The sequence below is a fragment of the Pholcus phalangioides genome, unplaced genomic scaffold (assembly GCF_987345545.1).
Source record: "Pholcus phalangioides strain wild (caught in Gottingen) unplaced genomic scaffold, Ppha-v1.0 ptg000010l_1, whole genome shotgun sequence".
Lineage (NCBI taxonomy): Eukaryota > Metazoa > Arthropoda > Arachnida > Araneae > Pholcidae > Pholcus > Pholcus phalangioides.
In genome coordinates, this window is record NW_028301603.1 from 9,679,445 (window position 1) to 9,703,219 (window position 23,775).

The 23,775-nt window shown below is 45.1% G+C and overlaps 1 protein-coding gene across 4 annotated transcripts in view; it reads right to left on the reverse strand.

Annotated features, from left to right (window-relative positions):
• Positions 1 to 23,775, reverse strand: part of LOC149080862 (protein grainyhead-like) — a 56,995-nt gene that overhangs the window by 21,688 nt on the left and 11,532 nt on the right. For all 4 annotated transcript variants that reach the window (XM_089237542.1, XM_089237541.1, XM_089237540.1 and 1 more), the window contains exons 2-3: positions 4,810 to 5,070; positions 2,439 to 3,057 (exon numbers count right to left, since the gene is read on the reverse strand). In XM_089237542.1, coding sequence (XP_089093668.1) covers positions 2,439 to 3,057; positions 4,810 to 5,070 — 880 coding nt within the window. The remainder of the gene's footprint in view (positions 1 to 2,438; positions 3,058 to 4,809; positions 5,071 to 23,775) is intronic.

Genomic DNA, 23,775 nt, shown 5'->3' on the forward strand with positions numbered 1-23,775 from the left:
ATACGTGCAGCGTATCTACGCCACTGAAATCGTAAGATACGAATTCGCTTAATGTTGTGATGGCAGCTACCCCACTCGATGGCAACTCTATCTTCGAGTGGCTTCAGGGCCGCAACTAGATGCTTGGTCACCCGGGGCAAGTGCGCATTTCGGCGCCTCCTTGTAATGTTGAGAATGAAATTTACGCCCCCTCTGGTTCAGCACCCGGGGCACGAGAGCCGCCAGCTTCCCCCCCCCCCCCCAGTTGCGGCCCTGAGTGTTTAGATTGTTTTTTTTCCTAACACTATTCACATTTGATAGAAAATCAATTAAGGCGATCTACAAAAAGGGGGGGGGGGTTAAGCACCCACTCAAGAATGGGCGGAGGGGTTTTCAGCTGTGGTTTTGATCGGGGGCCGATGACATACTGATGGATCAGGCCCTCCTAGATAGGGATGTCTTAGAGCAGTGGTTCTCAATCCGGGGGGGGGGGCATGTGGCCCCTCCTGGTCCTAGATGTTTCAACGGGGACCATGGGTGAAAATCAAGTGAAAGGGGAAGTCATGACAGATGCTTAAGGGGGGAGGGCGCAGAGAACTGTGAGAGAAAAAAATACAGATGTGAAGAAATGGTGCTCTTGAGTGAATAGTGTGAATGTTTTCAGAAAGATTTTAAAAAAATCAGCAAGACTGCCCGTAGAACAACAGGGTCATCTTAACCCATGTACCAATCCAGGCAAGTTCCAGGGGAACCTCATATTCACAGGGCGCTTAATCAGTGCTGTCTACATGCATAGGTTCCTGGGGAAGTCTCGTGATAGTGAGATCTACTTACAATTCTCAATTGGTTGGCAGGTGCTTCTAGCCACGTATAGGAGAGCCTTAGGAAAAATCACTTCGCTCGAGGGCCTATGATGCTGAACCTTAGGCTTACATGACGAGATCTGTCAGACCGGACAAGGCCCGGGCTCATTGGCGGATTAAAGTCAGTCGAGGTCCCGGGTGCGAAAGGAAATATTGGGACCCTTAAATTAGAAAAAGTGTGAAGTTAGGGTTTTTCGATGCCCTTTAGAAGTCGGGGGCACCCGGTACGCCTGCTGTTAAATATGCCTCTGCCCGGGCTCTGTCCCTTCCAGAATATCAGCCTTTTACCCGTGTGGGTTGGGCCATGCTGGGGGAGGATATGATGAGATCTGGTACTCGGGGCCGTCTTAAGAGCAAGTGGTTTTTCTGAGGCCCCTCTTCTCTTGAGGTGCCCGGGTGGACCAATGCGTTAAGACGGCACTGCTGGTACTGAGATACAGCTAATACTATGATTTTCAAGAATAAATGGACAGATACATAAGCTGTAACTTTCAGCTTCAAAATATTATTTTACCCAGGGAGAGGGAGGCGTGTTGTTGAGACGGCCCTGCATATAATCATCATCAAGAGGGGAGCTCTAACCTATGGATCCGGAAACAGGCGCTATTTTTTGTTGTCTATATCAATTAAATAAGTACGAAGGGTCTCGCTTCTGGATGAGGGTAGGATTGGGCCCTGGATAATATAGGGGCCACGAGAAGAAAATGTGTTCCAAAGAGGACCCCATAGGTGGAAAAAAAAAACACAGGTCTAAAGTACTATCTGGGGGGGGGGGCTCTGATCAGATCCCCCTCCCCCGCTTCACATCTCATCTGGGGTAACGAAGCGTTTCCGGAGGATGGGTGTATCTGAAGGTTATCTGAGGTCCAAAAAGTAACCAATACTTAATATGGGCCCCCCACGGGCCGAGAAGCCTTCGTAACCCCGCACTAATACCAGCATCGTGAGTTTTTGTGGGCGTCTAGGCTAGGATCTTTCTACGGGCCCCTCTGTATACTAAATTTATAGCGTAAAAAAATAGGATTCATCTGCATCTAGGACCCTCGGGATGAAGCCTGTCAGCCTCCCCCCTCCGATGTGAGAGGCCGAGAAAGGTGTCAACTTGATTCTACGTGCACAAGTCTTTTCATCGTTATTATAATTCCGATCCCACACAAGAGGTCGCTAAACGGGTTCCCGCGAGCGACCCGGCATCTGACAGGGCTCCAGCCCTGGTGCAAGGGACGATTCTCATCATTTTTTGTTTTCCCCGCTATAAATTGACTATAAAGGAGCCCATGAAAAGTCTGATCTAGGGGCCCGAAAAAGATCCCAGCCCAGGAGTCCTGCTCCAGACCATGCTTTCATAAATTCGGGTCCTTCATTATTTTACAGTATGTTACAGGGTTTGCAATGCCGTCTCTACACATAGACTTTCAAGTTCATCATATAGGACCCTCGTCACAAGATTTTAACCACATAATTTTCGAGAGTAAGTATGGAAATTAATAGGTAGGTACTTTGAGATAGGTTCGGGTCTCAGAGCATCCGTTTAGTCTAGGGTGCTGTTGAGATGGCTCTGAGGGTCCAATATTGGATTTCACTTTTACGACTTACTTCTCTGTAGTAGTCCGTGGTGGCCGCAGTCAACGTGTACAATCCAGTTGCGGCCTGGGCCGCGGCAGCCGCGTATTCCGGCGGCGACGTGACAACAACGTTCGTTAACACACTGTACTGTCCCGTTCCCAGATTGGGCTCTTCGAAAGCACCTTCCAGGTAGGCACCCTGTAGGGGCATGTCCGGCGTCACGACCTGCGCCGATGCGTCCGTCTCGTCGGAGGCGTCGTGGTTGTTACCACTGTTCACGTTGTTCGCGACCTGGTGGTCGGGGTCCCTCTTCACCTCGACAGCGGACGCTGGTGCAAGTGGCGGGAGCTCGTCGACGGGAACCACTGAGGTGGCGTCTTTGTTGTGGTTGTCGTCGTCGTCTTGCTGCAGATCGGACAATGGGCGCAGTTGCACGGACCCGTCGGGCATAACTTGCTGGATGATGACTGAGCGCTCTTTCTCCAGGCCGCGCAGGTAGATCGTCGTGGCATTCGTCAGAGCCTGCCGGTCCGCCTGTTGGTCCAGGGATGTAGGGCTGCCGCCGTCCACAGTGGGTGAGCCGCCCGAGGCGACGACGGTCGTTGCTGTCGGTATCCCCTGGGCGTCCTCCGGGGACGTCACCGCAACGCTACAAGAGGAAAAAAAAGTCACAATGAATGAACGATTAGCGGTCCTTTCTGTTCTCTTCCAAGCAAACAACTCTCAGTCAGCAAAGTCAAAAAGGTTTTCCTACAGACCTTTTTGTGTTCCTCCCACAACCACACAAAAGAGGTGCATCCAATTTCAACACAAAAGAAGCGGAGCTCCTTATCTTTAGGACAAGACATAGGGGAGAGGCATTAGCCCTGGAGGTCCATCTGCACCCCCAAATACCTGCCTCTACTTTTGTATGCGAATACGGATCATCACGTTCCTAGTGGAAGGGTGGGGGGAAGGAAGGGTGCAAATGAAGGTCCCTCAAAAGGCACGTCATCCCTTCTTTCTGTAACCATATAACACAATCGCCCCCTTCGTTTCAATTCCACCAAAATTCGCTCTATACTCGGTGCAGTGGTTTTTTTTTTTTGGGGGGGGGGGGAAGAGGACAATGGGAAATACGTATCTGTAATTTCCATTCAGTGGCTGCGGGAGTCAATGGCGCCGGACGGTCTTCCTTGGCACCCGGGAACGACTTAATAAGTTCCCCTGTAATAATAATTTTGTCGCCATTAATAAAAACGCCGTTCTTGACGCTAAATTAGGGAGCACATCTGTGCCCTTTTAACGAAAAATTACACGTGCGATATATATAGGTAGGATTGACACCTTTGGTGAGGGCAGCACCGCGCGTGGAAAAAATTTGAGAACCCTTGCCCTAGAGCAGTGATTCCTCAACCTTTCCTGACTCGCGGAGCCCTTTACAGTGTATAATTTTTATATGGCAGAGCCCCGTTTAACTCGAGGAGCCCTTTTTAGTACATTATTTATATGGCGGTACCCTTTAGGTCTCTTTTTTTTTGTTTGTTTATCAAATTTATTGATTTATTTTATTATCCTCGAGTGGCCGCGGAGCCCCTGGGAAGTGCACATGGAGCCCCCAAGGGCTCCTCGAAGCACCGGTTGAGAACCGCTGCCCTAGAACATGCACCTTCAAAGGTTCCCAAAACGTGTGCGTGACTTCAAGGGTTACAAAGAATGCGTCGATAACTTCAAGGTTCCCAAGAACGTATCGGTAAATTCAAGGTTCTCAAAAACACGTGACTTCAAAGGTTCCCTAAAACATGCACCTTCAAAGGTGTCCTGCAACAAGCATTGCTAACCTTTCGAGTTCTACGGATCCTTTGTGCCAATAAGATGAAAGGAACCCTTTTGCCGATGGGGGGGGGGCACAGACACCTTTAGAGAATAATATTCTGCATATGATAAGAACATGTTAAGAAACTTCAGGGGCTCCTTAGAACATGTGTGTAATTTTAAAAGCAAATTTTTAATTGTTTGTAATTGCATGCATAGTGTTTGTGCTGCACTATGCATGCAAAATGCAAAGTGCACAGTACTCGCGGCACCCTATTGAAAGTCCACGTGGGTGCTTTCTTTCTGATGTTGGGCATAAACGGTGTCCGCGACTGGGAAAAAAAGGGGTTCTCAACATTCCCTGGTGTTGGTTCCCCTTTTGAGGGTCTCGATATCTACCCCCCCCCCTCCCATTTCCCTCAAAAGGATGAATAACTCATCAAAATGTCACAATGCGCATGCCCTTCCGGGGATTCAAAACCTCCAATTCCGAGTGTTTCAGCGGTGCTCACGAGCAAAAGATTTAGCATGCGATATGTACGTTATCATTGGTACATAGTGCTTTGCATACACAAAAAAAAAAACGATAATGGACTCTATTACTCACCTCCAGATGGCAGCCGGTAACTTTCCGAAAGCAGTCAACCCTTTGCCGAATTTGGCGAGCGAAGGCAACTTGTAAGTGTCGTACAAGGCGCTGGGGTCGTCAATGACAGCCACGAGCGGATGGTGGTAGTAGGCCGCCGCAGCCGCGGTCGTGGTCCTCCAGCTTTCCACTTCAGAAATAGAGGGCAGTTGCTGCTGCTGCTGGGCCTCGCTTTCGACTCTGTCCAGTTCATCCTTGGCCTTCTCCTTCAGTAGGACGTTACTGCAATTGAAAACAAGACATACAGTGACGACGGGTCATTAGCCTCGAACACACACACACACCATCCCAAAGAAAATTTCGAAATGCATTCCTCGAGGACAATATATTTATTCATCGACGTATTTTCGATGCGCGATACACAACGTCTAGACCGCGAAGGTCCTCGACAGAGGGCAGCATCGCCAACCAACCCCCAAGGATAAACGGTTCGGAAAAAGTCAAACATACACTTTTGATTTATCGCTATTGATGCATGTATTGAAAATTCATTACACCATCCACAATTGTGTGTGTGTATGATGAATCGAGGTCGAGCCATCGTAGGGCAATATGGGCCCTCCGTTGGGGTTAGGCTTCTTTCCCCCCCCCCCCCCGCCCGCAATTTCTTCGGGGGGGAATCATAACCTCATTACAAAAATGTTTTATACCCTGTGACCCTTCTGCTGCGCCTGCGTACGCATCTGGTGGTCATGCTTCTACAGAGCAGACATTAACAAATGGATGGGAGAAACCTTAGCGTCCTCCAGTTGCTGCCTCTACTACACGAGATCAAGAGCATCCGAATATCGGTGATTTTGCGGAAAATTCACCGACAGAAAAACCCACCGATAACAGTTCGTCCGACAGCGCGTGTTATCTGAAAATATTTAATTTTTAAAGAGTAATTTCACTCCTCAACGAAATTTGGAGGAGTGGAAACTGAATTTCGATGCGTGAATCACGCCTCTTAATGGTGAGCACTGCCAGTGAGTGAATGTGTGAGAGAGTTATTGACCGAATGTGTTGCTGAATGAGCTAGAGAATAGTGAGTGAACGAGCGGGTAACAGTAGGAAGGACCAAATGTGAGTGACCTTTACTCACTCATTTCCACATCTGTTTACTCACTCGCTCATCTGCTCCACTGAGAATCAACTCACCGCCGGAACAATCACAGCTCGAAAATTCACCGGCAACAGTTCGGCACTAGTAAGTGAGCAATCAAGTGATTGAGCAAGCGAATGTGTGAGCGAGTAAGTGACCGAATGTGTTGCTGAGTGAGTGATTGACCATATAGGTGAGTGACCGAACGTATGAGCGACTCACTCACTTGCTGATCTTTTTACTCACCTACTCATCCATTTGCTCACTCACTTTCTTTCTTATTTATCCACTTGCTCATCCACTCACTCATCATATAACTTTGCCAATGAATCTCTCGGTGAATTGTTATCTGTGAATTTTTTTTCTAACCGAGCACAGCTCCAGTCTATTACCGCCATGGGCAATTGGGCAATTTACTACCGAGTGAGCTGTGCCGGAAGTGTGAGTGCGGGTACCTAACAGTTGGAGATTGCGTTGGACATTGCAACTAGATGCTTCGTCACCCGGGGACAAATGCACATTTTGGCACCCCCTTGTAATGTTGAAGGAGAGGTTTGAGAATAAAATTTGCGTCCCCTCTGGTCCAGCGCCAGGGGCACGAGACCCACCTTCTCTCTTCCCCCCCCCCCCTCCCAGTTGCAGCCCTGCTACCATCTATATTTCAGAAGTGAACCGTCAGAATATTTGTACCATTGTAGGCCTGTTGCTCTCTGTGACGAGACTTTTTTGAAGGGGAGTTCGTCTCTCGTTCGCGCCTCGAAGTTAGGAACCGCAGAAAACCAACTTCAGCCACCCACCACCACTACTGCGGCGACGGTAGGGTTCGAACCCGGGCTCTGTGAATAGTATGCGATGAATTCTCCGCACGCGAATGTCGGTAGAAAAAGCAGAATGTTAAGATACCTCACGAAACTGTTCGTGTTGTTTGTTGGTTCTAAGCAGCCGATGATCTATTTGAGAGCATTTGGCAACCAGGAGGAGAATGTTATGGTGGAACTTCACGTGATTAAGCTCATTGAAACTATCGGTTGGAAATTCAGAAAGAAAATATTTTCGGTGCGGCCCCTGGTGTCAGGGCTCCAAACCAACACCGTCGTCTATCGTGACGTCATTGAAGAAGTTATTTCGCCTATAGTCATTGGATATACCGCAAAAAAAAAAAAAAAGGTAAAGATTTCGCATACGTTGGAATGCTATATCAAATGGCTACAGGTGAAATGGACCACTTCAGTGACGTCACGAGCTTCGCGCGGAGAAGGTGTTGTTCAAACACTGCGGCACGAGCATGGCCCCCACATGGAAGGGGCTGACAGGACTCTAGGCCATGGGCAATTCTAATCATTTTTTGATTTTCTCACTATAAATTAACTATAGAAGGGCCCTTGAAAAGTCTGTCCGGGGGGCCCGCAAAAGATCCCAGCCTGCTCTAAGATGTGGGGGCCATAGGCACGAGCACAATTAAGCACGAAACAAGCCACAATCGAATAACGCTTTCTTTTGTAAAAAAAAAAAAATAACGATCTTGGGGAGCCTCGGTAAATACAGCAGTGCTTACCTCCCCCGCCCCCGAACACGAACGAAATCAGGCACAAGAATATAAAACTTCCCCCCCCCCCAACTCCGCACCACCTTGGTAAGGTATAATTCAAAGCCTTAGTAATTACATAGATGCACGGGAGTGCGAAATCAGGCACAAGCATCTGGACTCCCTTTTTTTTTCTTCCGGAAAACAAACTCTCTTGGGAGCTTTAGTGAGCAGCATAGCGGTGCTCACCTCACTAGCACGAGATCGGGTTTTTTTAGTGAAAAATGATCTTGGGAGCTTCAGTTAGAGAGCGTACTGATTTTGCACGATCACAAAATCAAGCACAAACATAAAGCTTGCCGCCAACCCCCTTCCGATAAGCTACGTTGGGGGGTGGGGGGGGGATCAGTAATTATAGACGCTCGGGAGTACACAATCAAGCAGGCACAAACAAACATTCAGTCTTCAGCCTTAATAAGTATAGTGTTGCTCGCGAGCACGAAATAAGGCCACTAACGTCGAAAAAATTTATTTGGAAATGTTTTTGAGATCTCTTCGGTGAGCTTATCACTTACTGTGAGCAATCAATCACACGTCGTCTGCATCAGAAAAGTCTTTTTTTCTTTTTATTTCCACTGCAGGCTTCAGTGAGCAGCACGGCGATGCTCAAGATTGAGGAATCATGCCAAAGCAAAGAAAAAAACATCGAGCATTTTTCTTTTGGAAACGCTCGAGAGCTTCAGAGTGTATATATTACTGCCAAAGCTCGAAATTGGTCCGGCCAATGTCCGAAATTCGGGCTTTAGCCGGCCCCATATGTATCGATGCCTATACATGTATCGACTAAGCTCATAAACCATAGTTTCCCAAACATTTTATTCCATCGCTACCTCCCCAACTCAAGTGAACCCATATGATCCTACGATAAATCCGCAGCTTCTATCGCTCCCCCCCCCCCGGACCATTCCATAGCCCACGTTGGGAAACACTGGTTTAAACCCTGTTGGTGAATACCACCTTCAGTTATCTGGAATTGTGCCGTCGATCACTAAATTGATCTGGAAATGTGTCGTAGGCCGGCTTAAGTTGTTTCGAACTGTGCCGTGGGCCACTAAAATGATCTGGAAATGTAAAACGGGACGGTTTAGGGCCGTATTCACCGACATGCGACATGGTTTAAAATAAAGAGGAGGGGGGACGGAGAGTAACTGCCCCACGCGGTGGCAGTTTTAGGTGGAAGCAAAGAACATCATTAGAAAAATATCGAATTTTAAAGTTGCGGGGGCGGCAAAAAAAATCCTAGTTACGGCCCTGATTTGAGGTCACAGACCACATCTGATGACTCCGAGGTCCACATTTGGCCCGCAGACCCATGGGTAGAGACCACGCATGCTTTCAAAGAAGAGGCTCTTTAATGTGTACTTCCCAAAAAGTCAACGGACTTTGAAAAAAAAAAAAACTAAAGAAAGGGCTCCCTACACAAGAAAATGAGCTGACCGTACACACCTTCCACAACCCTCAGCATCTTAACACACGATCCAACATGGCCGCCGCCGCCACCATCATCACGCTCTCTTCCACACATAGCCCCCTCAGACAAACCAATAACCATTCACATTGTCTTCATGATGGAATCCCCCCATCCAGAGAGCCAAAAGAAAAAAAAAAACCATTACCAAGATGAATGGATAACAACCGGGGGCCCCATAAAAACGGGCGGCCCCTAAAAAGTGCTTCCACGGCCTTTAAATATTTTCCACATAACGTTAAAAGTCTCCATTTTTCTCTCTCTCTCGTGCCATAGTAGCCATAAATATGCATAATACAGAAAAAGCCTTCTCTCTCTCTCTTTAATATTCCGCACCATACGCCATCTTGAATTCCCTATATAACATATTAAAAAAAAAAAACGACGACACTGACTTGATATAGCAAGGCATGCACTACGTAGTTATAAAGAAAAAATTACTAGGCCTTTCTGTTATTATTATTTTTTTTTATTATATAGTAGGCCTGAGAGAATGGGTTTTCCACGGGAAACAGGTTTTACCAGGCCGAACCGTCTCGAAAACCTGTTTTTTGCTTCTAAAGACAGAGAAAGAGGCGCGCATAGTGATAGTGAAGAGAAAGGGCCGGGGCCTAGGGGGTGGAGGGGGGTAGGCCTCGTCCACTTCAACGGCCACCCCGCGTCTTGATTGCATCTTTGAGGCCATCGAACTACTACTAGCCTTATGTATGTATTATGTGCTCTTTTTTTTTTTTCTCACATGCGTGGGCTTTTTTTTCTTCTTCTTCTGCTGGGCCTTTCCACCGAAATCCCTCTCGCGGAAGATAAATAACTATTCCAGGTTATAAATTCGTACAGCAATTAAATATGCTAGTCTTGGGTTCGACCCCACTTACAAAATATCTATCGATCTTAATCTTCTACGTGCTTTTTTGGAAGATTTTTCTTTCTTTCTCTCTCTATACCCATCCTACCCCCCCCCCTCCCTCTACTAGGTATTTTCAAGCTCTATTTGTTATGTTCGAAACGCAGCTGCGCGTCACCTGATAAAAACAATCCTTTAGAGCCCCGTTTTTAGATTGTGCGTCGGACTCTGTGATTGGCTCTCTCTCTCTGTCTCTGAATTTCTGGAAAGGCGCTTCTAGGCCAGAAAAATCTCTCCTCCAGTGAATCTTGATCAGGTGTTAAATTGAAGAATTCGTGAAATTATCAACACCTTCAGGGCAAAATTTGTCGTTTTGGGGGCATTCCACGATACGAATATGCATATGCCTATTCCTTTCTCTTCCTCACCTCCACATGGCATGTGACAGGGGTCTAACAGAGAGGCCCGAGAATCAACTATTTTTTTAAATTTTTGCTCTATACATCTACCTTTGAAGCGGACAGGTACCCCCCAGCCGCATCGTCATACGTCAATATCGGACCTTTGAGGCCGAGATGTATCCAGACCCAGGGCTGCAACTAGGCAGGGGAGGGGGAGCAGGCGAGTCTCGTGTCCGAGGCGCTAGAGGGGGGAAAATTCCATACCCGAGGAGACGAAAATTCCATTGCGGCCCTGTCCAGGCCACATCATCGTTAAACAGTAATATCGGACCAATGAAGTCGAGTCAGTATCGATGTGACTGTACATCAGCCACATCGCCATACGGCAATACCGGATGTTAAAGACGAGAGGTGCCCCAGCCACATCACCATATGGCAATATCGACCTTTGAAGCCGAGAGGTATACAAGCCACTCCGCCATTCGACAGTATCGGGCCATAGTGACTGACCATGCATCTATCGAAATCCATTTTATAAGATCTTGAGTAATAGTGTCGGCCTGTTTAGAATTTTACTTTAGGCCTCGAAGAGCCCTGATAACGAAAAATATTTATGGTTTGTCAATCACAAAGTCGACAAGTGCAAATTTTTACTTAAAGAACCAAACTATAGAAATGACTCCTTTTTAGCAGCTACGCCACTGGTTTTTTATGAGGCACCTCCACACCAGCAGAATCTTCAGCGGAGCCACCCTTATAATATTTTGCAAATTGCAATCAAGATGCAAGGGTGTGAACATAGTGGGTCCGTATTTCAGATTCTGGAAACCCGCGTCGTCTCCGATTGGTTAAAACCCCGAATTCCAACTTTTTTTTAGCTTGAAATTCGGGTTTTAACCAATTGGAGATGAAGCGGGTTTCCAAAATCAGAAATACGGACGCACTATGTTCTCACCCCAAGACTGGAGGGACTTTCGGAATCTGTTTAGGATCTAGCCCAGTCATTAATTTAATGACCAAACCCGATTTTGACTTTCTCTTACACATGCACTCAATTACACGAACTCTCTTGTCTTTCTCTTCACACGTAGTCTCCGTGGCTACAATTTGTAAGCCCGCAGATGGCTCCACTGAGCCAGGCCCGGGAGGTTAAAGTTTCACTCTGGTCTGGTCGGAATCTGTTTAGGATCTAGGTGCGAGTAGAGTTCGTTCTTCTTGAGCCTATGCAAATCATTCAAGTAAACATTCGGCCAGGAGAGAAGAGAGATCTCTCAAACAGCGTACGTGACAGAAGTGGGAACTGATGGATGGGGGTTTTGTTTGTTTTGAACTCTGTGACCGGTCCATCCATGACCAAATGGAATTCAAACTACGCATCAAACTACTAGGCCATTTCTACAGTTCCGACCTTTTGACCAGGCCTACAGCTTAAACTTCATTTTGGAAGATTCAAACAAATATACAGTGCTTTGGATCAGACTATAACTCAGTTGAATTTGAAGATGCTCTAATAAGAGTACCTGGGTTTTTGTACCATCGGGCTGCTGTAAACGGAGCCAATCACCAACGGCTATAGAAAATGGTGATGATAGCGATTTATTTTATATGGTTTGATCTTTTGCTACATATCAGTGACAACGCAGACTTGCTCTCTATTACGGAATGTCGCTGGAATCAAAATAACACACGACACATCCTATAACTTCATTGTTGAAGGGAGAAAATCAATTTTGTATTACTGTCATACAGTCTTCTGTCAAGGATTATGATTCCCGCTACACTGTTGCTACCCTTCCCCGTAGTTACCCATTAGCATGGGCGCCGGAACCTGGGGGGCTGAGGCTATTTGACCCTCCTCCCTAATAAATTCCGTGAGGGTGTCGAGACACCCCCCCCCCCATCCTGCGTCCGAGCTTGAGTATATGAGACTCAAGATTGGGGGCAACTTTCAGCCCCTCCTCCCCAATGTTTTATTCATGTTGGTGCCTCTGATCACCAGTTTGAATTTCTTTTAAAATGGCCTGGAAGAAGTTACGACTGCATTGACTGGTAAAAAAAAAAATTGCATTGTCGGAAGCAGTTACGATTATCTGTTGGAGTTTCGCATTGTCAGAAGTGGTTACGATTGCATTGCCTGTTGAAAAAGATTTTTACATCGTCGAGGTTACGATTGTCTCTTGGAAAATTTTTTTCGCATCGTTGGAAGTGGTTAAGACTGCATGGACTGTTGAAAAAGTTTTTGCATTGTCAGAAGCGGTGATACGAATGTCACTTGAAAAAGTTTTAGCATTGTCGGAAATAGGTACGACTGCACTGACTGGTGGGAAAATGTTCGCATTTGCAGACGCGGTCTCGTGAAATTTTTTGTCGCATTGTCGAAAGACGTTAAGACTGCATTATTAAGACTGAAAAAAAAGTAAGACTGCATTATTAAGACTGAAAAAAAAGATTTTTGCATTGTCAGAAGAGTTACGACTGGACTGTCTCGTGGAAAATTTTTTGCATTGGAGGAAGCAGTTACTTAAAAAATTTCTTTCACAGTTCTCTTGAAAAAGTTTTCTTATTGTCAAAAACGGTTAGGACTGCATTGTCTGTTGGAAAAGTTGTGCATTGTCGGAAGTGATTACAATTGTCCCTTTAAGAATGTCTCATTGTCGGAAACGTCATAACTGCAATGACCACTTCCTGCCAGCAGAAATTTTTTTCGCATTGTTGAAGTGGAGAACCTATTTGACGAGACTCTCTCTCGCGAAACCCGCTCAAAGTCAAAAGCTCTACGTGAAGAAATATTAGAATCACTGTGCTCCACCATCATCCTTCAGGAAAAATACGTCTAGTATTATGAACAGGGTTGGACAGTACATTACCGTACTATCCAAAACCTCTTATTTATAAGCAAAAACTTCACAATTTGATGAAGTAACTTCTGCAAATTTATGCAGTTGAATATCAAAAGACAATACGGAGACATTAATTTTCATGCTTGAGAAGATCTAAATAAAAGGTTGAAATCAATGTTATTGCATGAATATCCAACTCAACAGTAGATCAGGCTAATTACTCCATATTTAATCTCCTGCGCTTCGTATATCTCTAAGTGAACTCAATATTTCAGAAATCGAGAATTCTATACAATTTTTAAAATTACTGATGTGGCAGGAAACCCACACTAAATTTACGCATTTCTATAGTAAAATCGGCAATTTTAACATTGATTTCTATGAGTCTTACCCTTTTCCTGACCCTCGAAGCGATGCTGATGATGATTATGACGTCTATTCAAAAAGCGTCATTACTGAGAGTATTGAAATGTAATTGTATTGTATAGTAGTATTGTGAAGTATTGAAAGTATTGGCAAACCATTATAAAGGCATAAACTATTTATTATACATATAAAAAAAACTAACAGGATTAAATAAGTGACAAACCGATGTAAAGGCATATACACGTCTGAAACGCATTGCTAGGGAACCACGGTAACCAAAGTAAACGTTCGGAAAGTGATTGTTGAGGCCCAAAAACCATTGTTGCCCGAGATTTTTTTGCCCATTTGGGGCACTTGCCCTGCTCTGACGAAATTTTAAAGTAGCCTATCGTTTAAGTCGCGTCCCATTTAGTGTATATGCAAAATTTGGTGACGATCGATCGAAAATTGCAGATTTGTACAGCTGGTACATTCCGCGTCATTTGTTAGCGTTGGAGACCCAGGTGACCAGCCTACTCTCTTTAATCCTGCCCTCCATTACATCTCGCAGAAATCCACCGTGACGGAGAACATGTCTCAACCAATGTAAGCGTCTATATTTAATCCTTTCCAGGATTTGGTGACACTCTCAAACCTGTGTTAGTGCTTGTCCTTTTCAATGTCCAGCTTATGCGCTCCATGCGCCTCCAGTCCCACATCTCCAGTGCTTCCAATCGTTTTTCCTCTCTCTCTCTCTTTGTTTATGGTCTAAGTCTAGTGCGGTAGATCACACATATACCTAATCAGGCGTTTTCGTAATTTAATCGGCAAGTTTTTGTTTGTTAACAATTCTTGTTTAGCGAGGGCAATTCTAGATCTTATGTTGTTGCTGCAGTAGCCATCTTCCGTGATCAAGCCCCGCAAGTATTTAAACGATGTTGTGTTACTTGTTGACCTTTAATTTTCGTTGTGAAGCGATGAACTTTCTTGCCTATTGACATTGTTTTCGTTTTGCTTATACGTATTTCATTTTCATCCCGTACTTCTAGACTTTGCGGTTAATCCTCCAGATTAGTCTCGTCAATGTTGCCGGGTATCCTGCCAATAGAGCAAGGTCATTCGCAAACTTTATCGTTTTCACTATTGGGCCCTCTATTTGGATACCAGCATTGTATTCGTCAAAAGCCTCGTTTAAAATCTGACAAGGCATTAAATAACCCTGGTGATAGTAGGCAGCCTTGTCGCGGACGCCGCGAGCTGGTTATTATTATGCGAGCACATACAGCTTGAATTTATTCAGTGAAATGTTAGCTTCTAGCCTCATAAGAGCAAAAATTTTGGGTCTTGAAGTCTCTAATCTTCATATAGACGTAATCTGTGTTTGTGAAACTGCGTTCTGTTAGTCACGTGTAAGTGCTAAACAGTGGCTTCATTTTGTGTTCAGATATTTTCCTTTACTTACAATTAAATTTTTTAAATTCAAAATTGAGAAATCTAAAATAGAAAGTTCACTTAAAAAGAAAAAAAGTTTGAAAAGTCAAAATTCAACAATTTGCATTAGATCATAGTTTTTCAAACTTTTCGTTCCATCGCCCCTTTCTTCAAAAACGTTTTCTTCTCATCGCCTCCCTTTTCAAGAAAATCCATAGGATCACATACTAAATTTAAAGCTTCCACCGCCCCCCACACCCAGGACCATTCCATTGCCTCCCTTGGGGGGGGGGGGCAATATTGTCCCCTTTGGGGAAACACTGCATTCGATAAACATTACACCATCAATATTTACATCATTTTATAATGTTATCTAATGAAAAATATTTATGCTCAATGCTTCACAATAATGCAATGACAACTCTGTACCTTTAATATAACGTATTTGTTTAAAGAAAAAGTGTGCCGGCAGATTAGGCAGGGTTTTTGGACACAAGCACTGTCTTAAACGCAGTACCTGCTTCATTATAATCATACGTGAAAATAAGATGTGAATTAGGAATAACATTTATAACACAATAAAAAATGAAAACAGTGTTTCTATAAACAGTTATATGAGTGATCAGTGATGCAAGTAGCCATTCCTGTGCCGGAATTTGCATTTAGGCCACGTATGGCTCATTCTTGGGCCTAAATTGGCCATTCTGCCTTCCACGTGGGCCTTGTGCGGGTGCACCTGTTGCACCTGCCTAGTTACGGCACTGTGAGTGATATTGATTTACCATCAGATTTCCATCTTAAAACCCATCAATTTGATGAAACAATTAACTTGAAACAAAAATCAAGAGACACCTTTCGAAAGATTTTTGATTCAATTAGACATTTTTGTGTGTATTCTGCTAATAATATTTTTTTTTAATACGTTAGTGTCGTGAAGGAAAATCCATAGGTTTCCACATAACATTTTGAAATTTGGAGGTTTTTTGTACAGTTTCAGACGCTTTCGGACAGTTTATCCCGCGTGTCGTGTCCAAAACCAGTCAACACTGAGCGGCAAGAAAACGGAACGGCCGCCGTGTGATTGTAACTATTGTAACATTTTTTTCCCTACTACTCATCTATCAGAACCGTAGCCGGAAATTTATTCTTTTGGGGGGGGGGGGGAAGAGAAACAAAGTGATGAACAATAAAACTTAGTTTTTTTTCACATACAGTTGAATCCCGTTTTAACGAATATCGTTATAGCGAAAATCTCGTTTTGACGAGCACTTTTCTAATCCCCCCCCCCCTAAGATAAGTTTACATAGGAACAATACTAAAACCTGGAATTCCTTTATAAGGGGCCATTCAAGTATTACGTAAGCAGATTTTTAGCCATTTTTGACCCCCCCCCCCAGTCAGCAAAATTTCGTCAGCAGCTTAGAATTTTGATGACGTCAGCAACCTCCCCCATCCTTGTCATCAAAAGTCAGCAAATCTGGAACCCCCCCCCCCCACTTGATGCTGACGTAATACTTGAATGACCCCCAACGAAATTTCGTTGCATAACGAAGCGATTTCTCCGGTTTCTAGAAGTTCGTAGACAATAACGGGATTCGACTGTATATCACTCTCTCCCCCATATTGACATCTATCATAGCCATTTGCCAGATAAGTTTACATAGGAACAGCGCAAATACCTGGAATTCTTTTATAACGAAATTTTGTTATATAACGAAGTGATATTTCCGGTTTCTTGGAGTTCGTAATAGCGGGATTCGACTGTATATCACTTTCTTCCCCATATTACGGCCTTGGCATCTGTCATGGCCATATGCTCTGAAAAAGAGATGCTAAACATTCCTAGAAGATTGAATCCAAACCCTCCCCTGGGGTTTCCCCAGTTTCGTAACCTTCAGGAATAACCGCATGAAACAAAAAACAAACCCAGGAAGGAAATTGAATTGGAGACTTCACCGCGTCTCTCTCCTCCTAGACACGAAATGGATCACTATATTGTGAACGCACCGAATGCTTGCTCTTTACATTATCTATCGCCAAGGGGTCATTCAAGTATTACGTCAGCATCGAGGGGGAAGGGGGGGGGTTTGAAGGTTGCTTACGTCATCAACCACCCCTTTTTGAAGATATGAAATATTCTAAGCTGCTGAAGAAATTTTGCTGACAGTGGGGGGGGGGGGGGGGGGGGGAGTCGGTGTTTTGCTGACAAGGAAGGGGGAGAGGATCAAAAATGGCAGAAAATCCGCTTACGTATTACTTGAATGGCCCCCAATCGCCGGTAGGTAATGTTGATGGCTTGGCGATGACGCTGTTTTATGTTATATATGGCGCGTTTATGCTTTCCTTGGACACAAGACACCGTCAAAACTGATATTGTTACAAAGAGATCTCGAGGAAAGTGTCATTAATTGAGAATCACGTCGTATATATACACCTTTAGGGGGGTCATTAAAGTATTACGTCAGCAATGGGGGAGGGGTCGGATTTTCTGACTTTTGATGACAAGGGGTGGGGGGGGGGGTTGAAGGTTGCTTACGTCATCAACCACCCTTTTCTGAAGATATGAAATATTCTAAGCTGCTGATGAAATTTTGATGACAAGACAAGGCAGAGGAAGGGGGGGGGGTCAAAAATGGCTAAAAATATGCTGACGTAATACTTGAATGGCCCCCTTCGCTCACTGAGGGTGCTCGATGGTTATGCCAAATTCGTAATAGGGTCTTGATTGTTTTCTCAATTCGATATTCCGCTCGAAGTTGCACTCAAAGAATTAGAAATGTGCTCAGAGGCGTATTTAGAAGGGGCGGGGGCACTAAGCTGGTTGTTGCTCTCAGGGCGGCAAGTTCGGAGGGGCGGTATATTTGAGGAATGGGCGGCTTAAAAAATTATTGTAGAATGAGGGGAAGGGGAGGTGGAAAGATTTATATAGCCCACAAATTGGTAAAACCCATAAACCTGCCTAGAGAGTGAAGGACTACCTAGTGGCCTACAGAATTTGGGAGCATGTGAGTGACCAGAAAAGTGAACTGAAGAGCGAGGGATCAGGTCAGTGAGTAATCAAAAGAGTCGCTAAGAGTATGTATAAGCGTGGGAGTGACAAACGAAATTTGTGGACATAGGAGTGACCGGAAGAGTGTGTGTGTAAGCATGTGAATGACCAAAAGAGTGAAGGACCAGGTAAGTGAGTTATAAGAAGAATGATCAAGAATGCGTACAAGCGTGGAGTGACCTAGAGTGTGTTTGGGCATGGGAGTGGCCTAGAAAATGTGAAAACGCGGATCCTGGGGACGACAATCGCCCCCCGGGGGGAACCTGTCTGTCCCGCAAAATACGGGATGAGACGATTCACTTACAACAATTCAGTCGCTTGGAACCGACTGCCTTCATTCCATTCATAGCTGAAGATTTCTGCCTTCGCTCCCCCGAAAAACAGCTGAAGATGTTCTCCACTTATATGCAGTGCAGTACCAAAGGCGGAAGGAAGGGGGGGGGGAATCTCCGAATCTCCTCCCAAGAGCTAAATAATATGGGAAAATTTGCATGTCCCGTAAAATACGGGACGATCAAATTAACTTACAACAATACCCATGCCGGCTTGCCCTGGATGACGAAATATCTAGTTGTGGCCGTGGGACAACTTAATTGATCTGAAAACGTGCCACGGGCAGCTTGAGTGATCTCGGAGTATGTCTCGGCGACGTGGAACTGCACAGCGGGTCAGTTAAGTGATCTGAAATATGTCACTCAGTTCAATTTTTATAAAATTAGTTTTGAGATTGCGGGCCACGTCAGATATCTCCGAGAACCCCATTTGGCCCGCAGGCCATGGGATGAGCGTGTATGCGTAATATGCGTGAACATTCCCCCCCCCCCCCACATCCTCCTCAAGTTAAAGTCAGACACCTGATCATGTCGCATTCCCACAAATATTTGGAAATCTGGGTCATCACCAGAGACTCTAGCAACAGCAATTAGAGTGATCTTGAAAAGAAAAAAAACCCAGGGTAAATCCGATTTTTTTTGGGTTTACCAACTACGCTTTGGACACAGGGGAGGGCAATGAAAAAGCATAGAAAAAAGACGTATGTACCTGTTGTGTGTGTGAAGGATCCCCCCAACTCCTCCCACCCGAAGAAGCTATAAAGGAGGGTTAGAACACAAACACTACTTCAGGAGAATTCCTCGTGTGTCCTCCATCTTACCTGCACTTCTTAAGTGTCTCAGAGGGAGGTCCATCACATCCCCCCCCCCATCAAATCCAACGTACAGGTAGAGGTGACCTTCAGAGGCCATGCAAAAGGGGTTGTTGTGCTGGGGTGGGGGGGATTGAGAAGTCGCACGGAAAGTACCTGTTGATGATGAAATGCACCACCAATCACGGGTGATGATTCTCCGCGTGTCTCTCTCTCTCTCTCTCTCTGCACCGACAGCGAAGAGGTGATTTTCGGGTGAAAATTCTCTCTCTCCCCTCCTCACCTTGATGCCAGGGAGTCACCATCATCAACAAAAAGACAATTCTTCTTGGTTCGCAACCATTAATCGCAGTGTAAACTACTTCGGGCCTCCTCCTCTCCCCCCCGAGCATTTTTTGGGGTTATCTCGAGCCCAATTAACGTGTAATAATTTGGGAGCCTGAGGCCTGTTTTTTTATTAAGTCGAGGCTTTAAGCAAATGCAAATTTCCGAGGCCCCGAAATTGGCTGTCTTTTGTATTTTAGGCACACAACCCACCCTTTCCATGTCGATACCTCTGCCTCAAAAAAGACTATAAATAGCCCAAAAATCCATATTTGCCCAGGGCCCCGAACTTATGAAGAACAGGGGTTATTATTTCATAATAACCTCACAATCTACTCAATTATCCTACAAACAATCATAATAACCTCACAATAGAACCTCATAAGTTCAAGCCCTGAGCTTTTGTATTTTAGGCACACAACCCACCCTTTCCATGTCGATACCTCTGCCTCAAAAAAGACTATAAATAGCCCAAAAATCCATATTTGCCCAGGGCCCCGAACTTATGAAGAACAGGGGTTATTATTTCATAATAACCTCACAATCTACTCAATTATCCTACAAACAATCATAATAACCTCACAATAGAACCTCATAAGTTCAAAGGATTTTTTTATGGTCTCATATGCAGTCTTCTTTGAGGCAGAGGCATATGCAGGGGGGGGGGGGCATGTGGAATGTGCCTAAAAAATACAAAAAAACAGTCAATTTTAGGACAATGGGCACGTGCTTCTTTTGCACTGAAAACACGCCCTGCTTATATATAGCGTTCTTTGAGGCAGAAGCGTACGCAGGGGAAGGGGCACGTGGGCCGTGCCTAAAATGCAAAAAGGAATCAATTTTCGGGCCCCTGGGCACGTGTTCCGTTTGAGCATGGGAGGAAACTGATCTGGGGGGGGGGCGATTGACTCGGAGACGATCAGAAATGCCGACTCGAGCATAGCATGACGCTGGGTTTTTGCATTGCGGTGCGAGTCCCCTCCACCTTCACCTGTTGCTGCATCTCTCAATCAAATATTTACACATTCGGGCCTTGGGCAAATGAAAATTTTCAGGGCACTTATATAAAATGTTCTTTCAGGAGGAAGCATACGCAGGAGGAACGGGAATATCAACGCCATCTATAGCCATCTCTGTAGTTATAGGTGGTGTTGATAATATCCATATGGGTTCACATAAAATGATGCCTTCTCACACACTAAGGTTCAAAATACATCAGGAAAATGCGATCTTCAGTGGATATCGTTAAACTTTGCCAAATATTGAAATTTATTGCTTTAAATGCAATTTGCCAAAGGGTGTGGAAATACAGGCTACAAATCGCAGCTAACAAAAATGTGCAGTATTTCACGATTAAAAAAAATATTCTAGCAACCTGATGACCATATTTCATTGAGAAAAATATAGTAAACTTGGATCTTAAATAACAACCCGTAAAATACGGGACATCGCCAATCGCCATCAGAAAGTGAGATATTTATAATGTTTGTCATAATTATCTTAATAAATTTACATTATGAAAGCGCTGTGTATTATGATTTTGGTAATTATTGCAAATTCAAATACGTATCGTTCAAAAAACGGGACAAATGTATAAAAAATGGGCACAAGTGGTCCGTCAAATTGTTCCAGACATTTTACGGGTCCTTGTTTTCAGAAAGGTTCAGAAACACTGCTGTATATACAGTGCTCTTTGCGGCGCGGGGAGTGGAGTGGACCGTACCTAAAGTAATAAGTCAATTTGTGAGCCCTGGGCACGTGCCCCATTTACAAATGCGAGAAACAGGCCCGGCTGATAGACGATCAGAAACGCCGACTCGAGCATAGCATTACGATGGGAGAGTCAACCCACCATTTTGTCACATAAGACCACCTTGGATGAAATATTTACACATTCGGACGCTGGAACAAAGGGTCCCCCCTCCACACCTTTAAATGAAGTTTTTTGAGGCACAGGCGTACGCAGGAGGATGGGGCATGTTGACCATGCCTAAAATATTAAAGGTGGCTTATATTTTGGGGAAAGGTAACGGGGCCCGTTTGCCCATGAGAGGAAACATGCCCTGACTGACTCCGGGACGATCAGAAACACCGACTCGAACATAGATAGCATTACGCTGGCTTTTTTTTTTTTTACATTATAATTCCAAACACACCAAACAATGGAAGAGGCGTGCAGAGCGAGTCGTCCCCCCCCCCCCGTCACATAAAACTGCCACCTGTTGTTGCACCCTTGCATCAAATATTTACACACTATTCCGACACGCACCGTCGCGAGAGCGCACGCGTTCAACGTTTACATAACAGGTGGGTCCGCCGATAACGTCAACACCTCTCTCATCAAAACAAATACATACAAACAGTTTTTACCGGGGGAAGAATCGGACAAAGCGGCCCTCCCCCTCCCCACCATCACCCTATTCTGAGCACACGATACGGTACGGGTTCTACTGTACAGAAGAAAGAAAAAATCGTGGTTAGAGTGCATACGGACGCATAAATAATCAGCGTGAAGCGTAACAATCTCACCATTGACGTCTCAAATGTAGTAGTATTAGAAGTAGTACCGCCATGAAGCAGTGGCGTATCCAGGGCCGTCTTAACCTTTCTGAAACCTCTTGAACCGAATTTATAAATTAAAGCAGTGGTTTTCAAACATCTGACTCATCCGCGGCTCCCTTGCCCGATTCATGGTTCATGTGCGGCATAAGAACCATGAATTATTTAAATACAAAAAGGAATCAATTTTTGGGCCCTGGGCACGTGCTCCGTTTGAGGGCACTGGGCAATGTGAAGCTGCTTTCAGCGTTTCAAAGCATAAACAGGCGCACAGATCTCCAGCTTCCCCCCCCCCTCGACTAAAGTTGGCGACGCTTTTAGGAGCCGCGACGCACAATTCAATAAGAGTAAAATGAATTAGAAGAATTCTATTTTTTGAAGAAAAATGAAAGTATCCAATAACTTTGGGTTCCATTTCATCAGCTTCGCGTAGCCTGCGTCACGTCCAGAGAATGTCAGGTGCCAAGCGGAGTCGTCCAGGGGTCGGTGTTAGGCCCCGATCTTATTTACTTTGTACAGTTAGGATATCATTCAGGCTGTCACCTGTGGGGAATCGGTCAAAGCCGTCCGGATATTATACATATTTTTCCTTGTGGTTGGAAGAGAAGTCAAAGCCGTCTGGAGATGACACTCGGTGTTTTGGTTGAGGTGTCACATGTTGTCGCGTATGTGTATGTCCGTTCCATGCGTATGTAGTGATTTTTGTGATTTGTTTTAGTTTAATAAATAAATTGAATAGATTTTATCATCGTTAATCACTACAACTGGTGACCTATATTGTGAAGAGGACAGGCAACCAAAGGATTTAAGCAAAACAAAATGGCAGATGAAAACGCAACTGGTTCGGCAGAGATCGCCCATGTTTCCGTAAAAGCTCCACCGTTTTGGCGAGCAAATCCGGAGATCTGGTTTAGGCAGATGGAAAGTCAGTTTCTTCTGGCAGGAGTGACAGCCGAGGTGACCAAGTATCATCACATCGTATCTGCCTTGCAACCAGAGGAGCTGTCTGTTGTCGGGGACATTATCACCATCCCACCCACCGCAACATCTTACGCTACGCTAAAACACCGTTTGTGCACGCAGTATGCGGACTCGGAGGAACAGCGGTTGCGCGACCTAATTTCTGGATTGCAACTGGGTGACCGGAAACCATCACGCTTTCTCCTGGAAATGCGAAGTAAAGCTGGGCAACGGGTGAGTGATGATATTTTGAAGTCTTTTTTCCTCCAGCGGCTGCCTACAAATGTTCAGCAAATACTAGCGATATCCAATGATAGCCTGGATAAATTGGCAGAAATGGCTGATGCCATACTTGCCGCCGCGGAAAGTTCCACTGCAATTCACGCGGTTTCAGCTGAAGCTTCGCAAATGCAGACCATTCTAATGGACATTTCTTCCCGTTTGCAGCGTCTCGAAACGCGTGCTCGATCCCAATCAAGAAATCGCCGAGGATCTCGTCAGCGTTCCAGCAGTCGTGACAGAAATTACCAGCACTGCTGGTACCACTGGCGTTTCAAAGAAAAAGCAACCAAATGTGTCCAGCCTTGCAGTTTCAACCAGCAGGGAAACTAGTTGGGCCGTCACTCGATACTCAGAGTGACGGCAAACTCGAGTGCTTCCGGCTATATCTGTCTGACCAGTCATCTTCCGTGCAGTTCCTCATAGACACTGGCGCTGATGTATCTGTACTGCCACTACGCAAAGAAGATTCCCGACGTCAGCCAGACAAGCTTCAGTTGTTTGCTGCAAACGGAACTGCCATACACACCTTCGGTCAACGACTGTTAAAACTAGACCTAGGACTTCGTCGTGCATTTCATTGGTCATTCATCGTTGCTGCCGTTTCACGTCCA